Source organism: Indicator indicator, chromosome 1, assembly GCF_027791375.1.
Source record: "Indicator indicator isolate 239-I01 chromosome 1, UM_Iind_1.1, whole genome shotgun sequence".
Lineage (NCBI taxonomy): Eukaryota > Metazoa > Chordata > Aves > Piciformes > Indicatoridae > Indicator > Indicator indicator.
The window spans coordinates 24585988-24609417 of NC_072010.1; the positions used below are offsets into that span (position 1 = coordinate 24585988).

A 23430-nucleotide genomic window follows, 5' to 3' on the forward strand; every position below is an offset into this window, starting at 1 on the left:
CCTTTTTCTTAGCTTTCCTTCTAGGCTCAATGTCACACCTTCATTTCTGACGCTTCTACCTTCCCCCTTACCCGTCAAAGCAGTACAGGGGAGATAAGGAAGAGGGGTTGTGGGCAGCTCACAACTCTTTATCTTTCCCACTCCATCCTCAAACCTTGGCTGCAATGTGGGCCCTAACCAAGGGATACAGTCTTTCCTAAGTGTCTCTGGTGCATGTCTTTCCTATGGGCTGCAGTCCTTCAGGAACTCCAGCATGAGTCACAGCGGGTTCTCCACTGCTTCAAGCATTGGCCTTTCTCATGAGGTGCAGTCCTTCAAGAATAGACTGCTTCTGTGTGGGTATCTAGTGAGCTCACAGTTCCAGTGTGGGCTTTTCTCCAGAGGCTGCAGTGAAGATACCTGCTCTGACATAGTCCTCTATGGGCTCCAGGAGGACAACCTGTATCACCATGGTTTTTGCTATGGGCCGAAGAGGATTATGCTTCGGTGCCTGGAGTATCTCCTGCCTGTCCTCCATCATTGACCTTGATGTGTACAGGATTGTTATGCTTACGTTTTTCTCGCTTTCCTCTTTCACAGTTGCTGTGTACTGCTTTTTCCTATTTCTTCCATATGTCATCACAGAAGTGCCAGCAGTGTCACCCATGGGCTCAACTTTAGCCAGGGGTGAATCTATTTTGGAGCTGGCTGGAACTGCCTGTCAACAGTGGGGGCAGGTCCTGGTCTCTTCCCACAGATGTCATCCCGCAGCCTTGTCCGCTACCAAAACCTTGCCACGTAAACAGAACACAGATGTTCCATTTCAAACCCAGACCTTGGATGTTGCTCAAGCTTAAAAGCTTGGTTGCATATCAGTTAGGCATATCAGCAGGATGCATCAACTTGACCGTAATGCAAGAGTTTGAGTCTTTGAATTATTTCAAAATATGCTCCAAATGGGACTATACAGCTGCATTCTAATCAAGTTTCCACTGCAGTTGATCTGATCTGACAGCTATCCACTATTGGAAAGGGGAGTTTTGTTCCCCAGTTCCCTTAGTTCTATTCTTTCCTTGGAGTGCTTTGATGCTTGTCACATGGTTTTCAAAGGCAATTAGGCTTGTTTTTCTGAGTTGGTGAGTTTGCTTGGTCCAGCAAAGCATCCGATGCTTTTATATATTCTTGAGTTCAGGGGAGCAAGACTCCTTTCTGCTGTGATGAGCTGTTAGAATGAATTTAGCTGCTCATATATAACATCACACCATCTGAAAGCTAGAATGTAGAGTGTTTATATTGAACAGCATGAGGAGTGAACTTGGTTGCATTCTCTGTGCAGTTTTGAGGAGTCCTAGACTTACTGTCATTATTCTGCATTAAGAAATGTAACGAGGATAAAGGTGACATCATGTTTTCTTGGGAGTATTAGAAAAAGTTATTTCAGGGACTTTTGTTCTATCACAGCTTTCTCATTGTCTGTTTTTACTACTACTGCAAATACATAGCACTTGGGTGAGGCTGCTGTATATATGTGGATACAGTGATAACAGAAACTGAGTTGACTTTTGTGTAGCTATTGAGTTGCATTACATATGCCTGTTGAATGATGTCTGATTATGTTAATTTTCCTCATTTTCCGCATTTCCTAAAATGTGTTGTGCTGTGTGTAATCCTTTTAAAAAGTGTGTAAATGTTGTTAATTTTGGTTTGTAGAAGATTAGTAAAGGTGAAGCAAAATATGCAGCTTAGGTTGTTACTATGAAATGTGGGTTGAAAAATATAAACCCAGTTGGGATACTTTTGGGGGGGAGGTGGATGTGAATATATTTCATGTTGTAGCTTTCTTTCAGTGTAGAATGAAATTGGCTTGGGCTGGTAAGTCAATTATAGCAGGTGACAGCATTCTGTTACAGAAGGTGCTTCTAGCCCATCTCTCTGTGTTTTCTGGTTGATTGTTTGGGGCTTTTTTTCTTTCCTGTTTTTGTTTGTTTCTGATGTTACACTTCTGAGAAGTTCAAAGTGTGCATAGATCCTCCTTGTGTAGGAAGACAGCACCTGACTTGGAATTCACAGTTCAGGAAAGTCATGACTGTGAGGAATTGTTTTAGACTTAAAATAAAGTATGAAAGTAATGGCAAAGAAATTTTATTTCCTTTGTTATAGTCTTGACTTGTAACTGCCCTGTTACAGCCTGGTTTAAAAATCCCAAGTATCCAAACACATGGCATGCAGTGTTTTTCACTGTCTTTTATACTAACTGATTTTATGTAAGTAAAGCTTTCACTTTGGCTTCCTTCTCTACAGCAGTGGAGCTTCTATGGCTTGTTAAGCTGCATGTGTGAGGTAACAGTCTACATTTGCATCAGTTTAAGTTGAAAGGAATTTAGAAACCAAGTAACTTAAATTCATAGTCAGAATTAAAGGAAGATGATAATTGCTTATCTGCAGTCTTTTGCTTAAAAACCTGGCTTTATGACATAGAGGAAGGACTTCCATTTAGTTGTTTCTGTTCTGTCCCTAATTCATTCTCTCTATGCTGCATGTTTGGCAGAATAGGCAAATTAAAATTAGTGATGTGTAACACTGGAACACTACTGATATTTAGACTTTCGGGGACGTATTTAATCATTTGGAAAACACACAGAAAGATACCTGTCTTGGAGAGTCTCAATCTAAGCTGATTAGGATTTATTATTACAAAGTAGTGGAAACAGTTTTTACAGTAAGGTGATTTGTGGTTGTACTTCTAAGTGTGAAGATCAAATATCTTCAGGAAGGAGGAGGTTTAGTGTTTTTTTTCTGTTGTGTACTTTGATGATACAAAACTGGGAGGAGTGGCTGACACACCTGAAGGCTGTATTGCTGTTCAGTGAGACATGGACAGGCTGGAGAGTAGGGCAGAGGTAAACCTCATAAAGTTCAGCAGGGGTAAGTGTGGAGGCCTACATCTGGGGAGGAATAACCTCCATGGACTGGTACGGGTTAGGGGTTGACCTGCTGGAAAGCAGCTCAGTGGAGAAGGACCTGGGAGTATTGCTGGGCAGTAAGTTTACCATGAGCCATCAACATGCCTTTGTGGCAAAGAAGGCCAATGGTATTCTGGGCTGTATTAAGAGTGTGGCTGGCAGGTTGAGGGACATTCTCTTCTCCCTCTGCTCTTCCTTGATCAGTCACCACCTGGACTATTATGTCCAGTTCTAGGCTCTCCAGTTCAAGAGGGACAGGGAACTACTGGAGAGAGTCCAGTGGAGGGCCATGAAGATAATTAGGGGACTCAAGCATCAATTTTATGAGAGGCTGAAGGAGCTGGGGCTGTTTAGTCTGGAAAAGAGAAGACTGAGAGCAGATCTTATCAATGGATTTAAATATCTAAAGGGTGGAGGCTATGAGGGATGGGGCTGGGCTTTTTTCAGTGGTGGCCAGTGATAGGACAAGGAGCAGTGGGTAAAACCTAGAACACGGGAGGTTTCACTTGAACTTAAGGAGAAACATCTTTACTTTTAGGGTGAGTGAGCACTGGAACAGGCTGCCTAGAGACGTGGTGGAATTTCTTTCTCTGGAGACTTTCAAAACCCACCTGGATGTGTTCTTGTGTGACCTGCCTTACATGATACTGCCTTAGCAGTCTTGTTGGACTAGATCTCCAGAGGTCCTTTCCAGCTCGTAGCATTCTGTGATGCTGTGAAAGTTCCATTACAGTATAGAACAATCTACATGGATATGAAAACAATATAGATTCCTGAAAACAATAAAAATCTTTTGCACAGTTTTTAATTTGTATGGGTTTTGTAAGTACGTTTCTCTGTGGATTTTGTTTGTAAAAGTGAGATGGGTAAGATAAACTAGATAAAAAATTTGACTTCTTAATTTTTTCCCCCACAGTTTTAAAATCGTGGAATCATGGCTCATTCAAAGACGAGAGCCAATGATGGAAAAATCACATATCCTCCAGGAGTCAAAGAAATCTCTGATAAAATATCTAAAGAAGAGATGGTGAGAAGGCTAAAGGTCAGTAAGCAAGTAACTGCAGGTTGAAGTTTTCTGTATACAGCATTCAGCGATCCTGTTACTGTATTTATGTGAAACTTCTTTGTACTCTATGGTGACTTCTGTTCTAATACTTTCTTGAAGTGACTTTGTCCAGAAGCATTTAAATGAGTTTAAAAATCACAAATGGAAATAACTTTATATTATAAATTTTAAATACTGCATGAAAAGAGTAGTAATTTTGCCAATAATGTGGATGCCTCAGAATACATTCCTTTTATGCATTTGTGCTCTTTTGGTTCATTATGAAAAAAAACTTTTTTTATTTTCATTATTTTAGCCTGTAGGTAGTCTTTGATTGTGCTATGTATTTCTGTCTCCTGAAATTCTTGATTGCTTTATTCAGTCTAGCTGCAGGAAGTTTGGAGAGATTTGGGGGATAATTACGTTAGTACAGTAGTTCATTTACCTACATACTCTCGCAAAAAGGCAAGCCTATTAGCATCGTGCAGAAGGAGTGCCTGCAGCTTGGGTTTGCCCTGTGCAACAGAAGGGAACAGATGTGGTAGAGGAACCTTAAGTATTCCAGCAGCTGGAAGACCTTAATTTGAAGTTTGTCTTGAGAAGTAGTTTGTCGTCTGGAATTACTGGTAAATGAACAAATAGGAAGAGTGTTGTTTTTGTTTTACCATGAAGGTGCCAAAACACTGGAACAGGTTGCCCTGAGGTGGTGGATGGATCTGTGGAAACATTTGAGGTCTAAGTTGGATGGGGCTCCGAGTGACGTGTTTCGCTGTAGATGACCCAAACCAAAACATTCTATGTTTCTGTGGAAAAAAAAAAAAACAACCAAGCCCCCAAAACACAAGTATTCCTTCTCTCCTCACCCCAGTAACCTGTCTGTGCTTTGGGAACTGGGCTGTTAGACGTTAATTGTTCTGCATTCTGTGATGCTGAGTAGAAGATGACATTTATAAATTTATGTAAGAGTGACTTCTAACAGAAGAAATTATTAGCACTTAGGGGGTTTGTTGTTGTTTTTGTTGTTCTGTGGTGGTGTTTGTTTTTTTGGGTTTTTTTTGGTGTGGTGTTTTTTTTTTTTTTTTTTTTTTTGTTCCCCAGCTTGTGAAAATGCATGTAGTTCCTACTGATACTTTTTCTCCTATAGTTCCATATCTCTATCTGACTAGCAGGAGAAGAGTACTTAACAGGATGTCCTATACTTCTTGTCAGGTGTTTATTCTGGCTGTGCATTCATCAGTATGCAGGCAGGGAGTGACAACCACACTGTATTCTTTTATGAAGGATTGGATGATTTAGGCTGTATCACAAGTGCATAGACATAGAGTATAAACATAGTTGCAGGTACTGAAGAGCAGTTGTTGATAAGTAAGTGAACTGTTTGCCTCTTAATTTCCCTGACTGCCAAATTCATATAAGTATTAGGGGAGAAACAGTTTCCTGTGGGTTTTATTTTGATTTACACAAGCAGATAGTGTTCTATTTATTAATGACAATGTTTTAATAAAAATACAAATTACTGGGAAATCTGGAAAGAAAAAAGGAAAATATGCTCAGTGAATTTGTATATTAGTGTATCTTACCTTAGAAACTCTATGCATCTCCAAGTTCTAATAGATTTAGAAAGGAGATAGAAAATAAATGGTAGTAGTCATGAGCTAGCACTGAAGACAGAGATCATAAACACTTGGAAATGCTGAGTAGTGTGAGAAACACTTTTTCCACAGTTTTAGACCAGCACTCTAATACCATAGTTTCCCATAAATTGTATAACTCCATTCCAAAGTGTCTTAGTGTGGAAAGATGTAGGAAGAAATTTATTGCATAGGTTAAGAAATACAGGTCACATCTGAAAGATGAAGCTCCAGAACTCATGGTGGCCTGGGTGCAGTTTCAGGGTGGGGAATCCTCTAAGGATGCTAGCAGAACTAGTGTAGTTTTCTTCATTTTTACTTTAACACTGTGAGAGATTGCTCTGGAGGCAAGATAATTTTTTTGTCGTTTGAGGAGCACCAGTGCGCTTCAAATGGTTCATCTTTTGTCTGACTGGAGAGGACTTTTCTCACAACAGAAGTGAAAAGTGTGAATGAGCTACTAATCTTATGTGCCTTTTAGTAAAGCATTCTCATATGCCTGAAAACTTCACAGCTGCTGTGAAGTGCAGAAGTTCTTTATTTTGTAGGAGAAATAAGACACTGGTTATTCAAATAAGCACTACTACATTGCTAATGATGCTTCCTACAGAAGTAACACAGAGCCAGGAAAGGAACTTCCAGTTAGGACCTCATTACACGGAATACTTCATTTTATGTACTGATATTTCTTTCTTTTCAGATGGTTGTGAAAACGTTTATGGATATGGACCAGGACTCTGAAGAAGAAAAGGAGCTCTATCTGAATCTTGCTTTGCATCTTGCTTCAGACTTTTTCCTCAAACATCCTGATAAGGATGTGCGTTTGTTGGTAGCATGTTGTCTTGCTGATATTTTCAGAATTTATGCCCCTGAAGCTCCATACACTTCACCAGATAAACTAAAGGTAAATTGAATCTTTTCCACACCTGAGTTTTTAAACCAAATGGTTGATATAATTGATGATAACTTTCTTTTTTCTCCCTTTATTTTTGATTCAACCTGAGCAGTCTAAGGTTTTCATTTGACTCTGGGATCAGGTCAAATTTTCGTCACATGAGGTGGTATATAGTACATCTTACAACGGGTTGTAGAATTTGGGATTTACATTGAAAATATTTTATTGAACTGTCATTGGAATTTACAGATAGTGGTCTGCTACTTTAGAAATATTGATATGTCTATAGTACTTAAAATCTTTGGCAAGATAAGCAATTCCTTCAGGTGGGAAAATACTCTTGCTATTTCCACTTGAACTGACAAGAGACGATTGCTGTAATTTTATGGAAGAAGGCTGTATTTAAAACAAAATATTTTTGTGCAGACAGTAATGATTTTTAATACATAAAATTCTGTGGTTACAAACATCACTGATCCCACTAGATGGAGATGGTTGATAGAGGAATGCTAGATGTGAAAACACAGTAGAGATCTCCCCCATTTGATTCTGAGAAATTAAATTTAGAACTGCTTATTGCTCTTCTTTCTGCTTTGTTTTTTTTTTAACTGAAATCTAACTTTCTTTCCAACTCTCACAGTCAAACTATTTTGCTTACACAGCTAGAGTCTAGAGTAATGACCCAAATTTTACAGAAGATCTTGCAGATGAAAATAATACTTGAAAAAATGCATACTTTTTTTGCTCCTTCATTTAAGTGTATGTGTTGTGGGTATTTTGTTTTGGGTTTTGTCTTTTTTTCCACAGTAGGATAAAAAGATGGTTGTGGTGGAAGATATCTGTATTATCACTCAAGAAATCACTCGATTTCTAATCTGGTGGTTGCACCAAAAGTTCTTCATAAGTAGGGCATACAGTACAGTTTCAACTCTGTTATGTCCATTGTTGCCAGACATAGGGGAGAGATAGCTTACAAATCCCTAGGTATGTTTGTTTTTATTCTGAATTGTTGCACCTCTTACTATACACTATCTAGGTAACTTACTTGATTAGACTGTTTCAACTGAGTCAAACATTATCTTTCTCTGCTGTGTTAGATTTGTCTGATTTTTGAGGCATCCTAATTTCTACTTCAGTTTTGAGTATGTCTTCTTTTACTTGTTAAGCTTAGAGGTTTTTTTCCTCTGTTTCCGAGTTTGGCTAACCAATAATAATATTCCTCCTTGCAGAATTTGATTTGTCAAATGCTACTAAGTTTCAAATTTTATAATATATAATACTGGAAAGTTTACATTACTGATTGCATATTTGGAGCATAAACATGCTACTGCTACCTGGCTAGGTCTCTGAAGAGACTACAAACTTGCACTGTCTGCATTCACTTCTGTAATTTGCTTAGGGTTATTGAGGTTTCTGCTGAGCACAGCTTTTGTGGTTGCTGGACAAGCTTTGATACAAATGTTGAAGAGTTACCACCACTTTATGACTTTGAGAAATGCTTCCTCCTGGGTTGTATCTTGTCACTGGTTTTAACCAGTACTTAATACCATATGCAGCTTTGAACCTCTTCTAGTATGTTTAGTGCTAAAATTAAAGATGGCAAAGGGAGGTACTGAGGAGGATAATTTATTGAGAGTGGAAAACTGATATCTGAAGTATTTGCCCTTGTTTCAGACTCTTTGTATCTTAATGTAACTTATTCTAACTTATGCATAGCGTAAGTGAGATAGTGAGGGAATGGATCAGAATTCCATGTTTCCCTCTTTCACGTGTGTCCTCAATATAAATTTCATAGTCCTTGCTGGCTGTTGAACGAGTTTTGACAACACGGATGGAAAATGCTACCAGTAAGCTAAAAGTAGCTAAAAGCTAAAAGTAGATTACTGGAGCAGGATTGCTCTTCTGGGATCTGGAAACTTGTACAAGTCGTCTTCAGTCTGGGGAAAGTGTAGAACCCAAATCTAACGTTCTTGAGGAGAAGATGTTGTAATCACTTGTTTGTGTGAAAGAAAATCTCTTGGACAAGTGGCCTATCTGCCTGACTGGGCTGCGACTGAGATGTTTTAAGGGTGTACATGGTAGTAGAACTTCAGCTATCTGACTGTGTTCTGTGATGCTACTTCCTGAAGCCATTATGTGGTTAATTGATATCAAGACAACAATCCACAAAAAAAACGTTTAATGTTCTTCCTGAAGTTAAAGCTTTTTCCTTTGGGAAAGAAATTTTTTTTGCTTCTGTAGGGGAAAAAAAAAGCTCTAAAGAAACTTCAGGTATTCTAAAATGACTCCTTGACATTCTCTGTGATTTTGTAGATCATCTTGTTTTGGACAGTGAAATAGTGTATCTGTCATTGCTGAACATTTTGTAGTAATGAATAATTACAGTCATTTTAAAAGGGAATTAACGTTGAAAGTTTCATTGCCATTCATTAAATGACTATCACTTTATTTTCAGGATATATTTATGTTCATAACAAGGCAACTTAAGGGTTTAGAGGATACAAAAAGCCCCCAGTTCAATCGGTATTTTTATTTGCTTGAGGTAAGTTTTATAACTTCTTTCATAGTAACTGTTGAAAGTAATTTTTCAACTTAATCTTTTATTAACTACTACTTTTATTGTTTTTGCTGTTCCAACACAGAACATTGCTTGGGTCAAATCTTATAATATATGCTTTGAATTAGAAGACAGCAATGAGATTTTTACACAGTTATATAGAACCCTGTTTTCAGTAATAAAGTAAGTATTGTCACCCCCCAGTTACAATATATTACTGCGTGGTTGGGATGTTTCTAACTTAAATGTTCTGTCTGTTGTGTGAATTTCAGTGTTAATGAGCTTAGTTTTGTAATTTAGTTTAACTAAGCAGTGTAAACATAATCTGATGGTTTTGCCTGTTTTAAACAAGACACACTGCAAATATTTTTATTTTTCTAATTGGATTGTCTTTTACTTAGTTTATTTTACTCTGTTCTCAAAATTGAAAATGGTGCAGCCTGTAACTCTAAGGGATTTGGAGGATTGTGGCTATAAAAACTCTAAGTTGGAAAACAGGAGACACTGGAAGGCACTGTTAGAGATTGTGTGATCTGCCTGCCCTTGCTCAAACCAGGGTCATCTGAAACAAATTGCTCAGGACTGTACCCAGTTGAGTTTTTGGCATCTCCAAGGATGGAGACACCATGGCTTCTCTGGGCAACCTTCTAGTGCTCAACCATCCTTACTTTTAAGAAGTTTCTCATTCTGATGTTTAAATGGTATGTCCTGTTTTTCACCTTGTGTCCATTGCCCCTTGTCCTGCCACTGGACACACCTCTCAGTACAGTTTGACCTTGTCTTATTTACTCACAACATCAGGTATTTAAACTATAAGTCCCTACCTAGATCATCTCTTCTCAAGGGTTAAAAAAAAAAAAAAAAGTCAACTCTTAGCCTCTCCTTGTATGAGAGCTGTAGCAGTCTTTAATCATCTTTGTGACCCTTTGCTGAACTGACCCTAGGATGTTTGTGTCTCTTGCACTGGGAAGCCCAGAACTGGACACAGCATGCAGATGAAGTCTCACCAGTGTTGAGTAGAGGGGAGAGAAATTCTAATATGCTGTCTTGTCTTGGTAGGGTCCGATACAGTCTCCTTACTCTTTTACTGCAGTAGTAAATGAAGAGGTCATGAGATACAAGAACATTTTGCAAAATGGTATATGCTGCCAAAAAAATGAAGTATTTTGACTTCTATGAAACCTTGTGATTTATGTATTACTTTCCTTGCTGTTTGGCATCACCATCACGAGTACTCTGAATGGAAGTTGTACTTTATATGAATAGAACAGTAAGAATTCTTGTTTTTTATTTCAGCAATGGTCATAATCAAAAAGTTCACATGCACATGGTTGATCTAATGAGCTCTATCATTTGTGAGGGAGATACCGTGTCACAGGAACTTTTGGATACAGTGTTAGTTAATTTAGTGCCAGCACATAAGGTAAGACTTCATAGTGGCTTTTTTGATGTTGCTCTTTGGTTGGCTGGTTGTTTTGGGTTTTGTTTGGGTTTGTTTGTGTCTTTTTGTTTGTGATTTGTTGGATGTATGTATTCTGATGTTTACATTTCATTGAAAGAATAACTGTAGCAAATATATTCCTATTACTTGGTTAATTAATTTTTATTATTACTTTTAGTGAGCAATTTCTAATAGCAAGAAAATTCAGTAGCATTTCATTGCTTTGATTCACTTGCCATAAACCAAAGTGTCAGTGGTCACAGTAATCTAAAAAGCCTTAATGTCATGTGAATTTATACACATGGTTTATATGTGGTCAATACCAACTCAGTATACCAATTTAACATTCTTTGGGAAGTTTTTAATTAGTGTAATGCTCTATGAATAGTTCAAACTAATGTGCTGCCCCAAGTGGCAGGGAAGGTGTGCTGACTGCTAATTTGTAGTTGACTGGTTTATTTCAGAAATGTTGACTTGGTGTTATTGAAAGCACATTGGCATGGTTTTGTGATGCAGCCATAGTACTATGTCCAGAAATGGTGGTGCCTGAAGGGGCCAAGCAATCACTGTCTGTCGTTAGTGAACAGGTTTTGCAGATAAGTGTCTTAGAAGTGAACTGAGGAAAAACTTGGCATATGTTGTGACACTTCAGTGTTTTAAAATCAAGGAAGTCTGACTTCTTCGGTCAGAAACCTAGTGGAATCCTACTACAATCTTGTGGGTTACAATGTGGAAGACAACTTATAAATCATGTATGACAAAAAGATCCCTCAAAACTTCTGGGAAACTATCTAGGAAGTGAGTACTTAAATGCTTTCTGAAGAATGTAGCTTGTAGAGCAACATACTGTATATGCCATCAGTAACAGGCCATCATTTTCAGTGAGTAAACACCAATGTTGATAACAGGGTGGCTGCAAAAACTCAGGCATAAAGAACTCATACTGCAGGTAGACGTACACTGAAATGTCTGTACCATAATTAGTAGTCACTGAAGTAGTCTATGGTACTGCACCTCGCTTGAGTTTGTCATCCATCTCACTTGGCTGGAATAGAAGCCATATTGATGTTAACCTGAGTGAACGTGGCTGACACTAATATCATGAGATGGGTACTTTAGAGTATGCACACACTAGCTTCAGTAGTACACCAAGTATCAAAGAACTCAATAAAACAGTAACTTTAACTTGTCTGACCGTGTGCTTAACCTTTTTTTCCTTTTGTGGTTTTTCTTTTCTTCTGTGAACTCTCCTGAGCAACCTGGTCTAGTAGATGGTGTCCCTAACCACGGAAGGGTAGTTTTTAACTACATGATCTTTAAGGTCCTTTCTAACCAAACCAGTCTATGATTCTATGAAACTCTTTTGGTGGGATTATATTAAGAGGGAATGAAATGAACAAATAGTGAACTAAAAAGACCAGAAGCAAGGGAGAGGTAGTCAGTGTAAAAAGGAAAATTAATAATTTTTCTTTCTCTTTAAATTGTCGTCTTAGATTATAAAATCTTTATGATACCACCTGTAAACAATTTTGTATTTGTGCAGTGTGATAGAAGGCAAATTATACTTTATTTCCCTCAGTGTTTGCAGAGTGTACCATTTCAGCCTCAGGAGTGCTGCAGGAAGTTCCACATTGCATATCACAGTATCACAGTATATCAGAGGTTGAAAGGGACCTCAAGAGATCATCAGGTCCACCCCCCCTACCAGAGCAGGATCACTTAGGATAGTCCACACAGGAATGCATCCAGGTGGATTTTGAAAGTCTCCAGAGAAAGGAGACTCCACAACCCCACTGGGCAGCCTGTTCCAGTGCTCTGTCACCCTCACTGTAAAGAAGTTTCTCCTTATGTTGAAGTGAAATCTTCTATGTTCTAGTTTGAACCCATTGCTCCTTATCTTATCACTGTGAACTACTGAAAAGAGCCTGGCCCCCTCCACTTGACACCCATCCCTCAGATATTTATAGACATTAATCAGATCCCCTCTCAGTCTTCTCTTCTCAAGACTGAACAGCGCCAGGGCTCTCAGTCTCTCTTCATAGGGGAGATGCTCAAGTCCCCTAATCATCCTCATGGCTCTCCATTGGATTCTCTCCAGCAGTTCTCTGTCTCTCTTGAACTGGGGAGCCCAAAACTGGATGCAGTATTCCAGGTGTGGTCTCACCAGGGCAGAGTAGAGAGGTAGAAGAACTTCCCTAGACCTGCTGGACACACCTTTCTTGATGCCTCCCAGGATCCCATTGGCTCTCTTGGCCACAAGAGCACATTGTTGTTCCATGGAGAACTTGCTGTCCACCAGCACTCCAAGGTCTTTCTCTGTGGAGCTGCTTTCCAGCAGGGCAGTCCCTAACCTGTGCTGTTGCCTGTTGTTATTTTGCCCCAGATGTAGGACCCTGCACTTGTCCTTATTAAACTTCATGAGGTTTGCCTGCACCCAGCTCTCCAGCCTGTCCAGGTCATGTTGGATGGCAGCACAGCCTGACAGGTATCAGCCAACCCCCCCAGTTTTGTATCATCAGTGAACTTGCTGAGGGTACTCTCAATGCCCTCATCCAGGTCGTTGATAAAGATATTGAACAAAACTGGACCCAGTACTGATCCCTGGGGGACACCACTTGCCACAGGCCTCCAAGTTGATTCTGTGCCGTATCCCACATGCTTATCTTCTAGAAAAAGTGACACTGACAATTGAACTCCTAACTGTCTTTACTAGGAACTTGCTTGATTATTGCTTCTATCTATTTTGGCAACAATTCAGCTGAGCTTTTTCTTTTGACAGTCATCCTTAAAAAGCTGTTTCCCTACCCAGTCACAACTAGAGAATCTGTTAGAACTGTTCTGTCAAGTGCTCTTGGATACAAATTCTGTCGATGAGCCCTTGATAATAATAATAAAGACCCTTTTCAACTTTCAGGAAAATAATGTTATAATGTATAGTTAGAAAGAATATTTGCTTTAGATACAGACTTAACATTTGCTTATACTCTTGAAGTTATAAAATTAGGGACTGGATTGATACTAGCTACTCCTCCTCTTTGAATCAAAAATAAGGGACATGAATTTGTTTTCTGTGTCGATGTTTTTTTTTCCCTTTGTGGTGGTGGGTGGTTGGTTTGGTTTTGTTTTCTTTTAAAGCATTGGTACAAATTATTTAAGTCTTTGTTTGAGCTGCATTAAATAGAACATTGAGAGGCATCTGGAAAAACTAACTAACTGCAAAAAAATATTAGTGTGCTTGCACTTCCATCTCTACCAACCCCATTGTACCTGTACAATTGATTTCTGGCTCTGTAGCAAAGGATCCTGGAGACCACTGCTTATAAATGCCCCCCAAAAAAAAGAAGTCCATATCATTCTGGCAGATAGGTTGCCTTTTCTTCTTGTGTCTGTAGCAGAAACTCATCAAACATTCTAGAGAAGAAGAGGTATGGAAAGTGAGTTAGCAAAAGCCTTAATGTCTTCCAGAAGTGTAAAATGCTCAAAATACATACACAAAACTCATGGCAGGAATCGAGACAAAGGAAGGAACTTATGGTTGACAAAGATGGTCTGTCTTCAGACAGAGACCACTTAAGCATAAAAACATTTCTCCTCAATTAATATTTTTTTCCTGACATTAAACGGAAGTTTTCAGGGTGGAACAGTCTGTCAGTTCTCTTTTAATATCTTTATGAGTGATCTGGGCAAGGGAAAAGTTTGCAGGGTAAGTTTGCAGATGATATGAAATTGGGTGGAAGTGTTGATTTGCTTGAGGATAGGAAGGCTCTGCAAAGAGATCTGGGCAGACTGGATTGATGGGCTGGCAAAGCCAAGTGCCAGGTCCTGCACTTGGGTCATGCCAACTCCATGCAATGCTACAGGTTATGGGGCAGAGTGGCTGGAAAATTGTCTGGTGGGAAAGGACCTGAGGACGTTGGTTAAGAGCTGTCTGAGCATGAGCCAGCAGTGTGCTCAGGTGGCCAAGAAGGCCAACACCATCCTGTCCTTTCTGTATCAGGAATAGTGTGGCCAGCAGAACTGAGAAAGTGATCTCATGCCCCTGTACTCAGCACTGATGAGGCTGTACCTTGAATTATGTGTTCAGTTTTGGGCCCCTCACTACAAGAAGGACACTGAGTTGCTGGAGTGTGTCCAGAGAAGTGGAACAAAGCTGGTTAAAGGGTCTAGGGAAAGAGTCTTATGAGGAGCTGCTGAGGCAACTGAGATTGTTTTATCTGGAGAAGAGGAAAACTGAGGGGAGGAGACCTCATTTCTCTCTACAAACACCTGAAATGAGATTTAGTGAGGTAGGGGTCAGTCTCTTCTCTCTAGTGTCAGGTGATAGAACGAGAGGAAATGGGCTAAAATTGGACCAGGGGAGGTTTACATTTGGATGAAAGGGATCATCCAGGGATATGGTGGAGTCACTGTCCCTGGTTATGTTTAAATATGTGGACATGGCACTTCAGGCCATGGTTTAGCAGTCATGGTGATGTTAGCTTGATGGTTGGACTCTGATTTTAGAGGTCTTTAAATGTTTTTAGAGGTCTTTAAATTCTCGGTTCTCTTGCAGAAGGTCTGTGTTCTGCCTTTTTATGGATGGTTCTTTGGCTTGTCCTTATCAATCAATACTTATTTCTGCTTTTTCCTTCAAAATGTAGTAATCACTAATAATTACTTTAAAAAGCATTGCCAGCTGGTGGTTTAGTTTTCACTCAGTTCAGGACTCTCAGATGCTTATCCTCACTGTGTGCTTTCATGTTCTTGGAGCCGTCCTGTTTAAGCTTATTGTCCCCATCATGAGCTTTCTTAAATCATTAAAAGATGTTAAATTGCATGTCATTCTTTTTTTTCCAAATGTATAGAAAGATTAAGCAGAAGATAGTGATAAAGTGTAGATAAACAGAGAAGACATTCGTTGAAGTAGATCTTACCCTCATAAAATTTCTCCTTCAGGCCAAGTTTCAAGTATCTTTGTGTCTCTGAAGTTAGTTGGCAAGACAGGTTTGAGGTTTTTTAAAAGCTGAACCTACTTAGTAATGACCTAGCTAGCTTCCTTTTTTTTTCCCCTCCCTTCTCCATTTCAACTAAGGCAGTGCCACTTTTTCTGCTTTCATCTTGAGTGTGGATAAGGGAGAACAAAACTTTCTTGTGTTCTTTTAATACCTTTGGTGTTATTTTCAAAAAGTTCTTCTTCTGGATACTCAGGCATTGGCTATTGGCACAAGTAAATAAAGTACATGAGGCATGAAAAAAGTGCTTAATTTTCTTTAACCAGTTGTAATGTAGACTATTTTTTCTCTTTACAGTGGTGTGGGTTTTTTGTTGTTTGTTTTGTTTGTTTGTTTTAAATAGAATCAGAATGGCTTAGGTTGGAAGGGACCTCAGAGATAATCTACTCCAACCTCCCCACTATGGGCAAGGATTCCTCTCAGCCAGATTCAGCTGTTCAAGGCCTTATCCAATGTGGCTACCTGGCCTTGAGCACCCCCAGGGACGAGGCATTCACAACCTCCCCGTGCAACCTATTCCAAAGTCTCACCATCCTCATACTGAAGAACTTCTTCCTAAGATTAAGTCTAAACCTACTCTCCCTCACCTTAAAACCATTCTCTCTTGATGTGTTGCTAGACACCCTTATGAAGAGTCCCTCTCCAGCCTCCCTGTAGGCTCCCTTCAGGTACTGGAAGGCAGCTGTAAGGTCCCCCTGGAGTCTTCTCCAGTCAGAACAACCCCAGCTCCTTCAACCTATCCTCATAGAAGAGGTTTTCCAGCCATTGGATCATCTTTGTTGCCCTCCCCTGAACTTGCTCCAACACCTCTGTGTCCTTATGCTGAGGACACCAGAACTGGATGCAGTATTTGAGGTGGGGTCTTAAAAGAATTCCTAGAATGAGGGGTTATCTGATTATGTAACTCAGGGCTGCAAATATCTACTTCTAGCATTTATTTTGGCAAACATCAAGGTTTTTAAAGAAACTGTTCTGTGGCAGATACAAGCTGATACTGTAAGGTTAATCAAAACAAATTTGCCTGATGGAACTGTGCTATGCTAGGTCTTTTGTTAGTATTTGTTTTACACATATCAGATCTAGATCATAAGATCTAGAGCTCACTTTCACCTAGGTGAAAGTAGTTTAGGTGGAGGTGAACTGGGGAAGTCAAGAAGAATCTGAAGAAGAACTGCAAGTAGTATACATCCCTTGTTACAGTTACTTGTGTGTTTTATTTCCTGAAGAGTCACAACTCTATCTGAATAACAGAAAACAAATGCTACAGGTAGAAATGCCTTTTTTTGGTTTTGTGTTTGTGTTGTTTTGTTGCTGTTTTGTTTTAACCATGAAGAGCAATCTAAGATGCAGAAACTTCTTTTTCTGGAGTGTGCAAGAGCTATACAGTTTTGTAAAAAGACTGCTGAATTGGACCCTTGTATCTTGATTAGATAAGGCAAGAGGAAATTACAAGTATGTTAGCATCTGATGTAGGCATTCCGGTATCTTTCCAGAGTAGGGATTTTTACTCAGAGCTGCTACAGAAGGTGAATAAAAGTGATGCTTCAGGCATGAATCTTGGGAGTCTTTTGACTTCACTCACCTACCTTAATACTACTAGTTGGCCAGCCAAGACTTCTTTTATGTTAACAGAAAAGGTTAATCTGATCCCACTGCTGTTTAGAAGCCTATAGTTCTGTACAGTCTTTGAAATTACAGACAACACTCTCCATCTCTTTGCAAATCACCTCTTCTTTTTATTCAGACAGCAACAAAGAAGCAAGCATATTGGTATTCTTCCCCTCGATGTGGCAGTGCATCTTGTTTGCTTTTCATTATGCTAAAAGGAAATGTCTTCCTTTTATGGATGAGATGTATTTAAAAAACCCCGACAACATAACAAACTCCAACCACACATTGCCTCTTTATACTTTTGAATTGTAAATAAAATATGCACTTTTTTTTAAATTGCAGAGACTGTAAAGAATTGTGGAAATGAAACTATTTTTTTTTTTGCAGAGACTTTTAGCTATTAAAAGACTATAAAATAAAAAATACATAAGTTTTTTGGACTGAAGAATTTTTCTTTATTCTTCCATGTGTTATTCAAGACTGCAGTGGGTATCACAAGGGCTGAGTTGCTTTTTCTTCTTTAAATTTGTGAAAAATAATTGATACAGAAATTGGCTAAAGGATGTATAGCAACTAGAGGATGGAGAAACTGTGGTGGAAACAATAATAAATAAATAATTCAATTAGAAAAATGGAGGGATAGGAATGTTGTAGGTGGTGGTTTGTTTGAATACCGGAGTTTCATGTGTTCTTTGCTTATTTGGTCATGAACTGAAATTCTAGGCATTTTTGGTGGTTGTTTTTTGTTTCCTTTGCTATCTCCATCAAACAGATGTGTGTATCTTTTCAAGGTGCTATGGAGAGGCTGTAATGGTCATTCAAAGGTCACTGCTTGATGTAAGAACAGAACTGTACTTCGTACCGCAATCCTGTTCAGAATCTTGTTCTGTGGTGACTGTAAACGCCTTGGTGTTGCTTGATACTGCTCTCCTGGTTTTTTTTTTCCTTTTTATTTCTGTGGGGGAAGCTGATAAGGAGAAACAGTAAAATTCAGGAACTGACTTCACTGAAGTTCAGTTGCCCCTCTAAGCCTGACAAGTAAGACCACATTTGCCAGAAAAAAGTTTTCTCAGTAATGTCAGTGAAAACTACAAAGCTCTGTTTGGACTAGGTTTACTTTTACTGTATTATCTTTGCTACTGAAAATATAAAAAGAACAGGCTGTATCTTTAATGCATCACCATATTTAGAATTAATGTATATGTTTCTATGTTTTGTTTTTGTTTTGTCTTGTTTTCCCAGAATTTAAACAAGCAAGCCTATGATTTGGCAAAGGCTTTACTGAAGAGGACAGCACAAGCAATTGAACCATACATTACTAACGTAAGTGAAGATTGCAAACAAATAGGGACATCAGTACGTTTTATTTTTTAACAGCTGCATTACAGAAAGAATGAATTGCATGTAGTCAAATAAGTTTTTACAAACTAATTTTTTTTATGTTAATGAAGTACTATGTTACCTGTCCCCTTTACCATACAGAATGGGAAATCTGCTGCCTGGTTTCATTATTTTGAAAGTTAGTTTTCTGAAGATGTATTAAAGGCAGAGTTGCAGTTATTTCCTAACTGGGAATATATACCTTCCAGGCAACTCTGCATCCAGAAAAGGAAGACTTTCTTGTAAGACAGTATTGTAACTTCTAATGAAATACACTTAATCTGTTGTTTTCTAGTCATTACTAGAAACTGTTGTCTTTTTCTCTTGCATCACCTGGAGTTCACTTTATAATCTTAAAAAAGTGGCAGCTTTCATGTTTTTAGTTTCTTTATTAATATAATTAACCGTGTCAGGTACAGAAGGTTGTGATGTTCACCTGTCCCAAGTTTCAGAATAGGAAACTGAAGTGCTAGTAAAGTGTATACTGCTGTCTTAGTGGCAGGTGGAAATACTATAATTTATTTAACCACACCATGGTGGATTGTTTTAACTCAGAGAGAAGAAAAAATTTCCAAATTATGTCCTCCCCCTTATGACTAGAGGTAGTATATTTCTCTTTTAGTTGCTTCTTGCCCTTCTGAGAGGATATAGTTGAAAGTAGGGTGGAATTAATATTTGATATTATAGAATTTTTTTTAATGAGAAGTAGGAATTTTTCCTCAAGCTGTCAAGTTTACCAAGAGAGAATAATTTGCAGCTGCATTATGCTGTTTGTAATTAGAAATTCTGGAACAATCAGTTAGTAATTCCTATGCTTTTACTTTTAACTCTTTAACCTGTCAACTGTGAAGTGTAGTAATTAGTCAGTTGCTTCAGCCTTATCTTGACTAAGTACTAGAATAATTTAAAAGTGATTATTCTTAGTAGTGCAGTAACTTTACAGTCACCAAAAAAAAATCTGAAGCACTGCAACCCTTCTAAAGGTATGTTTCTTGGATTATTTGTAGGCCAGCTGTGGTAAGCTCTATATTACACATAGTATTGAATACAATACAATGATATTTTAAGATTTCTACTGCAGAATCATGATCTCTGTCCCCCCATCTCTCTCTCTCTCTCTCTCTCTCTCTCTCTCTTTCTTTTTTTTTTTAATGTGAAATACTTGCAAAATTATGGTTGGACTCAATCATCTCTGGCAGTCCCTTCCAACCCCTAACATCCTGTGAAAAGGAGACAAGCAGAGGATTTAGAAGATTCTTGTTATTCATGTATACTCTGTTTTATTTTCCAGTTCTTCAATCAGGTCCTCATGCTCGGCAAAACATCAATTAGTGACCTGTCCGAGCATGTGTTTGACTTGATTCTGGAGTTATACAATATTGACAGTCACCTCTTGCTTTCTGTTCTGCCACAGCTTGAATTCAAACTTAAGGTAAGCACTTCTTATCATTTCAATATGTTTGAAATGTGTGCTCTTTGACTAATGATTTCTCTGCTTACGAGTTCATCGAATTGTTTGGCATTTAAAACTAATGCTTACATGTAAAACTTATATTCTCTGCATCGTTTAAAGGAAAACTCATAAAAGCCACCAAAAAAGAGTAACACATCTTCAGATGTGTTAATCTACAGTGCATGTATGTGTATGCTTGGGGTTTGCTTGGTGGGGACTTTTATGCTTGTATCTTTTAATCAATAACTTGACTTTTTTGACTTGAGAATCTGATGGTTTTGATCCTTTCATTTTACTGTACTATTTATTGTGAAGGGCTTTAATGTATTTAAATTACTTTATACTGCTAGTTGTGCAGAGAAACTGCATCTGTTCCAAACAGTGAATTTTGTGAGGGCAAGGTTGGGCTCCGTTTTAGTGGAACCTGATGTATTGACATTTTTTTCCCAAACAGAATGTCTGTGACAGGTGGAAGCAGAACATTTGACTCCATAAATATGTCTTGTACTCATTGCTGTGATTACTTCTATGAATTTTCAGGCTTATTTCTTATGTCTAGAGGATAACTGGTGCTAGCTGTCTGTTTTAATAGGTATTTTTCTTTTTGACTTCCTACCATTTCAGAGTGTCTCTATTACTTGGAGAAATTCAATATAACAGCTAGTAGTCTTTTTTTCCTACTTTATTTTTGTTCTATTTGTCATTCCATAGTTTTTTTGTGAAAGTGGGAAATCTGATTAGTTTTATATTACTAAGTTTGAAAGTGATCTGTGCTAAACTTGAAGGCTAATGTGCAGTGGGCCACTTTTGAATTTACGTGTTTGTGTATTATCGAGGACAGATTTTAAGCTTATAGAGCCTTTAGCCTGTTCTTCTTGCAGTATATATTATCATAGTGGCTTGTTCATGCGTATTAGTTTTTACTAGTGTTGCTAGATGTGTATTGCATGGGGTGTGTTTTCTTGGTTTTATCTTTGCATTCATATTTCTGAAAGAACTAGGGTTCATTTTGCTGTTTCCTGTCTGTCTTAAGTAGGCCTTTTTCATCCTTTCATGTTTTCACAGATGGCAAACAATTATTCTCAGTCCAATGAAAGTGGTACTTCTGTAGCTGAGGCCATTGTTCAAGACATTGAATCTAACTGCTGTTGCATCCTTATTTATCATAGCCATAATTGCAGTAACCTTTCCATCTTTAGGTCTATTTAAAACTGCAGGCTCTTGAATTGTCTTCCTTTCTCCTTCACTTGAATCCTCATATACCACTATTTCAATACAAACTTCTGTTTTATATCCTACTTTATCACTGGAATCAGCAAGCTTAGTAGCCCAACACTGTCAACTTTTTTTATTTCTCTGGGTCTCCCTGACCTGGCCTAGGAACAACTTTAGATCCTTTCCTTAAGCTGAATGATTTTTTTTTTTCTTCAGCCCAAAGCATTTCCATATTTTTGTGCTTCTTAATTTATAATTTATAATTTCCCCCCCCCCCGAATTTTTGTTATTTCTTAGTATCCTCTTTTTAAATAGTGAACATGCATTTTGTTGGTTTTAGTCCTCTTGATCCTCAGTGTAGTTTGCTCTTCGTGGTCTGAACCTTTTGGGATAAGGTGGTTCATGTTCAGTTTATCAGTGTTTCCAATAGACATGTACTTTTTGATAGTTATATTCTTACTGCTCTTTTTTCTTTTTGACATGTTGAACTTATTACAGTTTGTAGCTGTTCTGAGTGCATGATACAGCTTCTGTTTGAATTCTCTTGTTGCTTCAGGTGTGTCTTTTTGATGCCTTAAATTCTGAGGACAAATAATATGTGACTATTTTGTCCTATTGGCTGTCAGTGTTGCTTGCCTCATCTACAGATTAAAAAGCCCTCTGTTCAGAATAGGATAATCCTGGTTTAAATCCTGAAACACTTGAAACAGGGTGCCCAGTGAGGTTGGGGATGCCTTGTTATTGAAAGTGTTCAAGGCCAGGATAGATGGGGCTTTGAGCAGCCTGATCTAGTGGAAGGTGGTTTTGCCTGTGGGAGGGGGAGCTGAACTGGTCAATCTTTAAAGATCCCTTCCAAACCAAACAATTTTACAGTTCTGTAAGATCTTTCTGTGGTCAAAACGGTATTTTGAAGATGAGCGTTCTGACTACACTTCAGTAACACTGTTGTGCGTACTCTTAATTATGGACCTAAACAATGTGGCCACCTAGTGTTCATGCACCTTGCCATTTGGGTACGATCAATGGCCATACAGGTTGGTCACTGATGCCAGGTAATTTTGATTTCTGTGAGAATTTTATGTGTTGACTTGGATGAAGAATGAAAGGTCGCTGGCAGCAATTAATGTGCTCTGAAATGTGCAGCTGTAGTGTGCTTTACTCCCTCTGTGGCTTTTTATGTCCTATCTATGCAAGAATCTTGTGATATGTTTAAAGAGAATTGAATTGCAGCAAGGTCTGTGCTGTGCCATGACATGCACCACACAGAAGTGGACAAACTACTTAATCCTTTTGTGTCTGGCTGGGATGGAGTTAATTTTCTTCGTAGCATCCTGTGTGGTGCTTTGCTTTGTATTTGTGATCACACTAATGTTTGGCTATTGCTGAGGAGTGCTTGCACAGATAAAGGCTTTCTGCCCCTGCCACAAGCAGGCTGAGGCAGGGCAGGATCTTTAGAGGGGATATGTGCTCAGCAGTGAAAGCTCAGGGATAGGAGGAGGAAGGGGAGGATGTGTGTGCTCATAGTGTTTCTTCCCAAGCAAGCTTTGTGCATGCAGTGACCCTGCTCTGCAGGAACTGGTGGGACATCTACCTGCCGATAGGAAGTAGTGAATAAATGAATCTTTTTGCTTTATTTCTGCACATATGGGGAACTGAAAGTATCAGTGTTCAGTGTTAATTTTTTTTTTGTTGACAAAGTACTTGATCATACATTAGAAAAGATTCAGAGGATGAGACTCTTCAATTGCAGAATGGCAAAGGATTAAGGATTTTCTTTAAAAAATATTTATTAGTTCATAAAACAAAAAGAGAATAAAGGAGAGAGACTGCATGTGTTTAAAAAGAAGTATAGTTGTGTGGGTTTGTTTTAGGGTCTTTTTATTACCTTTTGGAGCTTATATAAGCCTGTTTCAAGGAGACCAACCTCTGGACACAAATTTAGAAAGCACAAAATACTCTTGTTCTGTAATCACAAATATTCATTGTTTCTACAAACAAGACTAGATACAGGAGTGGATTATCTTACAGTTGGATTAGTGGCTAATACAATGAAAGTTTCTTCCATGGTTAATTTAGTAAGGATATTTTAGTTGGTTTTGCCTGTTTGCTTTATTCTCTCTTTCTGGCTGTGTAAGTAGTTTAATATTTAGTGTACTCCTGACCCCGCCACACTCTTCCTCCCCACCCTCTAGGGTGTCTTGCTCTGGATCTGATCTGTGTTAGCTACCTAGAGAAAATCACAGATGCTTAATATTTTCTTGGTTTAAGC

At 38.5% G+C, this 23430-nt stretch overlaps 1 protein-coding gene across 2 annotated transcripts in view; it reads left to right on the forward strand.

The window, feature by feature from the left end:
• Nucleotides 1-3876: 3876 nt before the first annotated feature.
• PDS5B (PDS5 cohesin associated factor B) overlaps nucleotides 3877-23430 on the forward strand; it is a 78059-nt gene continuing 58505 nt past the window's right edge. For both annotated transcript variants that reach the window (XM_054398899.1, XM_054398965.1), the window contains exons 1-7: nucleotides 3877-3984; nucleotides 6319-6522; nucleotides 8969-9055; nucleotides 9156-9253; nucleotides 10367-10493; nucleotides 18356-18436; nucleotides 19785-19925. In XM_054398899.1, coding sequence (XP_054254874.1) covers nucleotides 3877-3984; nucleotides 6319-6522; nucleotides 8969-9055; nucleotides 9156-9253; nucleotides 10367-10493; nucleotides 18356-18436; nucleotides 19785-19925 — 846 coding nt within the window. The remainder of the gene's footprint in view (nucleotides 3985-6318; nucleotides 6523-8968; nucleotides 9056-9155; nucleotides 9254-10366; nucleotides 10494-18355; nucleotides 18437-19784; nucleotides 19926-23430) is intronic.